Genomic DNA, 5256 nt, shown 5'->3' with positions numbered 1-5256 from the left:
ACAGCGAGAATACATCGAATGAGGAGTATGCAGTAAGAAGCCAAACGGGGCGCACACGGGGCGAAACCGGTCGTGTAACAGGCTGATTAAAGTTCTAAACGGGAAAAAGCTATGCGGCTCCAGATGTCTTACTGAGGGACGACTGCGTGTGCTAGATGTCGGTTAGCTAGAGGAATGAATCCACTCTACTATATACTGTATACAGTTATGACTTGTAATTTGCTTAACAGGGGTCACGGCTGAGTGCGCTGTGAAGTGTGTGTTTATGTGGCCTAATGTATGTTTTGCAGGGCCCAAGTGTATAGCGGTGCTATGACACTCAGATGGGCCTTCCTGGGTACATGTGAATAAAACACAAACAAACACTATCATGTTACAGGTCTCCAACATGCCAGGCTATCCACTGGAGATATTTGACATCAAGGTACAAGACAAATACCTGTGCTCGGCATGCCGCTTAGCTTTGCGGGAACCCTTGCAGACTTACTGTGGGCACAGGTACTGCAAGTCCTGCCTGGATGAGATCTTCAGGTACAGTATGTGTTTCTTCTATCTGTTACAGTATAATAATACTTAATTAAGGGTAAGTGCAGTGGAGAAGAAGTTAGGCTAAGCATACAAATGCAAGGCTGAAGATCTGTCTTGGCTTTCATTAGAAAGAAAATAATTGAGGTTTCCCCAATCTTATAAAAACAAAGGAGACAACCTTACACTTACAGTCAGCAAGATTGTGTTGAAAATTAAAACTCATTCATCCTTTACCCAAATTGACTTCTCAGTGCAAGTGACGTCTCGCACCTCAAATCATCTACCTGTGCAATTACTAGAGTTCCTACATGTATTAGGAAACATATAAAACTTTATAGTCTACATGGAGATGGCCTCCTCTGTCTAAGACAAGAGTCTCAATGTAAGCAGTGGAAGCAACGCCCACATATTTTGTATGAACTATGTTCTGACAATTGCATTTGTTTTGACACATTTTATGTTGTCTTCCACTCTGCAGGCTCCCTGGCATGCAGATGTGTAAGCAGTGCCAACAGGATACACAATCTGATAACTCTCTGCTCAAGAGTGATGAGGTAAGTGGGTAGTGTCCCTCCAAATGTTTACTCGTATTTTCAGGCATATTACTTTTGTGGGCTGCAGGGTTGCAACGATAGTAAACTCTGCTATGTTTGATGTTGTTTCGTGTGGGTTAGGTCAGGGTATGTGCATACAGTAGGCCTATGATGTGGAAAAGACAGACCATTAATTTCACATCTTAGAATAGTTACATCAGGACCATTAGGTATAATAGTAGATTAGAATGAGTGAATGAGCGAGTGAGTGAGTGTGTGTGTGTATGTGCGTGTGTGTATGTGTGTGTTTTTCTCTTTTTTTTTTGTACTTATGATATTCTGTGCTGGTGTTTGAATTTAGGCATTTCCAGACAGAGCTATCAAACGGGACATCGGAGAACTTCCTGCCAAGTGTCGGAATGCAGAAGCCTGTGAGTGGAAGGGAAATATACAGAAATATGATGTAAGTGATAGAAGTAAAGTCTTTTTGCTTCAAAGTAACAGTGATAAACTGGGCTTGAAGATTGAGAATGAATAAAACATTGCTAATATGTATGTTTTGTCTGTTTTGCACATGGATTATTGCACATGACCAGGTCTTGAAATACCCCTGCATATACAGGTTAGTGCATGTAGAATTTGATATCTGTAGCATCTGCACCTATCCTGCACCAGTTCATGTTGTATTTATTTGTGGACATATTTACTAGAGTACGTTAACTACTGCCTTGATACTTGTCAAACGTTACATTTGGAATTCTGCCTCTCATGAGTATTTTGAGTTATCATCAAAGGTCTGCATTTAAAAAAAGTGACTTTGTCCCATAGATATATTTGTATCACACTTGAGGCTCACTTGGAAATCTGCGAGTTTGGAATCATAATTGTATCATAATTCAGGCACATCAAGAGACCTGTGAGTTTGGCCTGATCCCATGTCCAAAGCAAGGCTGTGGCAAACAGGTGATGCGTATGGACCTTGCTGCACATCTGGAGAAGGAGTGTGCTGTCAGACAAATCAAGTGCAAGTACTGTGCTCAAGAAATACTGCTGAAGGAGGAAAGGGTACTTCTCATTTGACTAGACTGTACAGTATAACAAAAAAACACGATCCATATGACATAGCACAAGAGAACACACAGAGTTTCAACTCTCTATACATTCATGGCTTCACAGGTCCTCCTGACTAAATTTTGTCTGGTTTAACACCAGTTGTTCCCCAACTCCCAATTGCAAGGGTTAAGACGTTTCTTTTCTTATTTGTTATAGCTTCGCCATACCACGTAGTGGTATGGAGAACTATATTGTATTTACACATGTTTCTTCTCCTTCTCCTGCCATTTCTTTAAATGGATTCAACTTCTTCATTTTTGGGCCAAATAACCTGCAATTTGGTATGGAGGTTTAATGACCAAATACCCTCACCCGTATTTTTCATTTGTTTGATACCTGCTTTTAAAATGGTTTTATTGAGGTTTTTTCCATTGCTATTGTTAAAGAATGGGGCTTCAGTGTGTGTTACCATATTTGGTGTGGGTTACCATATTTGGTGTGGGGTTACCATATTTGGCAGCCACCTGGTTTTTGCAGGTGTGTCAATGATTGCAGTTGCTTTTGCTGATTGGCTGTGGAGTTAATAGAATTATCTGCAGCTGTGCCAGCTTTCTCTATGCAAGACTGCTCAATTGCGTTAAGACCAATTTTGCCCCTCTGACCTAATTAACTGATGTCTCAACTTCCATGTGTAATACATGCTTACTGAGAGGTTATCTTGTAAAACTTTCAATAACTCGTGAAACACAACATCCATAAGATTGAGTCTGACTACATGGGTATCATAGAAATCTCATCATTATTAAATTATAAACATAATTAGAACTACTTCATTTTACCACTTTTGGGCTCCGGGCGCAAGCCTGAGGTACCACTTATTGAGATAAATTTAGTATGTATGTATTTAGCAAAGAGCACTCCATAACATTCTGCTGGGCCCATGCTTACTGGTCTAACCATTACAAGAATATTCTTTAATATGTTCAAAATATTGACAAAAATGGCGCCTTTGTAATATTCATGGCTGCCTTAGAGAATACTGCAAAACATCACAACCACGGGCCCACCTGAATATTGTAGAGCAACTTGTCTACTTTCCAAACATGTATTTTGTGACTGCAAAGAATATTGCATATGGTTGCGCCTTTCGAACAAAAAAATAACACAAAATTTAGAGTTTTGGCTTCTCCAGAGATGAAATCTGATCGTTTTATTTAAATAAGAGGACAATACAGGTAATCATTTTGTTGACTTAGCCTCCTGACAACAGGATGCAAGACTACCTGGGGAGAACAATAAACAAGTTCACAGTTGTTCACACCTGGACCCAGCAGTGACATACGGGTGCCAGACAGCTCCAAATGGCTTGGCTTTTTTTTTTCAACAACAAACATGGCTATAAACTGAACACATGTTTATAGTCATTGGTACATACATGATTGGTACATACAGAGTTTGCAGTCATTTTCTAGGCCCTTGCAACTTGAATTCCATGGCACCACAACCCTATAACACCTTATAGTTAGAACTACACATTGTGAGTTTATGTTGATTAAACAGCATCAAAACATTTTTTCTTCTTTGTACTGATCAGAGATAATTGCATTATACCCCTAGTAGTTGAAGTGCTCAGCAAGTATGGAATCACCCCCCACCAGAAATGGACTCCATCAATTATGTGCAATTATAGCAGTCTGTGATGTTTATTCGTCAAATCATGCTAAAGTTCGGTAGATTTCAGCCATTTTCATGTGTATTTTGTGTCTTTGGACGGCGTATTTTGGTAAATTATCATGGACCGGTCATATTATAAACTTTTACTTCTGCTGTAACTAGAAATGCACACAATGTTATTATATCGCGCCAGGATGGTTTCTATTACTAGTATCTAGAACAGCTGGCATCTTTCATAACATTCTCTTCAGTATATGTGACCTTTCAGTTTTAGGTATCTGATACAACAACCAGGCAGTGTGAAATGTGACTCAGTATTTCACAAGTTGAGTTAAAAACATTTTCCTACAATTTAGGCAGCCAGGAGTATGTATTTCATGGCCTTTCATCTGACGTTTGCTGGCATACTGATTCCAACAGGGTACAAAATTCAGCAACCCTGAAAAGATATGTTCAGAGATATGCTTGGACATATCTTTAACTTACAGGGTGGCAGAATTACTGTACCCTGATGGCATTATGAGAGTAGACGTTAATACACATCCAGCATTTATTCCTAGACAACCAAATGCATAGAGGCCATTTACACTCCACAGGGTGCCAGGTGGCATCTCACCTGAGGTACCTGCCCCCCTCCTGGAAAGTTTTCGCGCTGGGCGGAGAGAGAGCAATTATGAAACAATAGAGGGAATATAGAAATCTAAGGGTCAAAGGCCGTTTCCATGCGTTGCTAGGGCAGCCAACGCCCATTTCCCTGCTGGCTGAGAATTGGTCTTAATCATATTGAGTGCTGATTGGCTATTGGGATAATTGGTTTATAGTATTGACTTAATAGGTATATGGATGAAAGACATTGTTTTTTCTCATGTTTTTATTTCTTTCCCTGTCATTTCGTTAAATGGATTCAACTTTCGGGGCCGAATGACTTGAATTTTTCCAATCTCCAAGCAGATACAGAGTGGCGTGGGTAGGTAATCTTTAAGCAGATACAGTTTGGCGTGAATCTTGTCAAAAGTGCAAAAATTTGTACTAATGACCGTCAGACGGGGTGATCCTTGAAACCACCAAACGGGGGTTTCAAGAATACTTTAATGAAAAAAAACTGTATGGGGGTTTTGGGCACTACATGGGGGGTTTGAAAACACCTTATACTAAAAAACACAACATGGGGGCTTTGTGAATACTTGTTACTGAATATCACTGTATGGGGTTTTCAAGAACATTTTACCGAAAAGCACTGTATGGGGTTTTGAGCACTACATGGGGGTTTTGAAAACACTTAATACAGAAAAACACAACGTGGGGGCTTTTTCAATACTTATTACTGAATATCACTGTATGGGGGTTTCGAGAACATTTTGCCGCAAAACACTATATGGGGGTTTTGAGCACTACATGGGGGTTTTGAAAACACCTAATACTGAAAAACACAGCATGGGGGCTTTGCGAATACAATGTAGCACTGTAT

At 39.9% G+C, this 5256-nt stretch overlaps 1 protein-coding gene across 1 annotated transcript in view; it reads left to right on the top strand.

Moving 5' to 3' along the window:
- The first annotated feature begins 388 nt into the window (after nt 1–388).
- The window catches only part of LOC109471306 (TNF receptor-associated factor 2-like), a 7777-nt gene continuing 2909 nt past the window's right edge, over nt 389–5256 (top strand). Inside the window, exons 1-3 of the mRNA XM_019770599.1 lie at nt 389–535; nt 1423–1524; nt 1962–2126. Coding sequence (XP_019626158.1) covers nt 389–535; nt 1423–1524; nt 1962–2126 — 414 coding nt within the window. The remainder of the gene's footprint in view (nt 536–1422; nt 1525–1961; nt 2127–5256) is intronic.

The sequence above is a fragment of the Branchiostoma belcheri genome, unplaced genomic scaffold (genome assembly GCF_001625305.1).
Source record: "Branchiostoma belcheri isolate BF01 breed outbred unplaced genomic scaffold, Haploidv18h27 scaffold247, whole genome shotgun sequence".
NCBI classification, from domain to species: domain Eukaryota; kingdom Metazoa; phylum Chordata; class Leptocardii; order Amphioxiformes; family Branchiostomatidae; genus Branchiostoma; species Branchiostoma belcheri.
The sequence above is the reverse complement of the archived record's forward strand: the minus strand, read 5'-3'. Positions and strand labels throughout refer to the sequence as shown.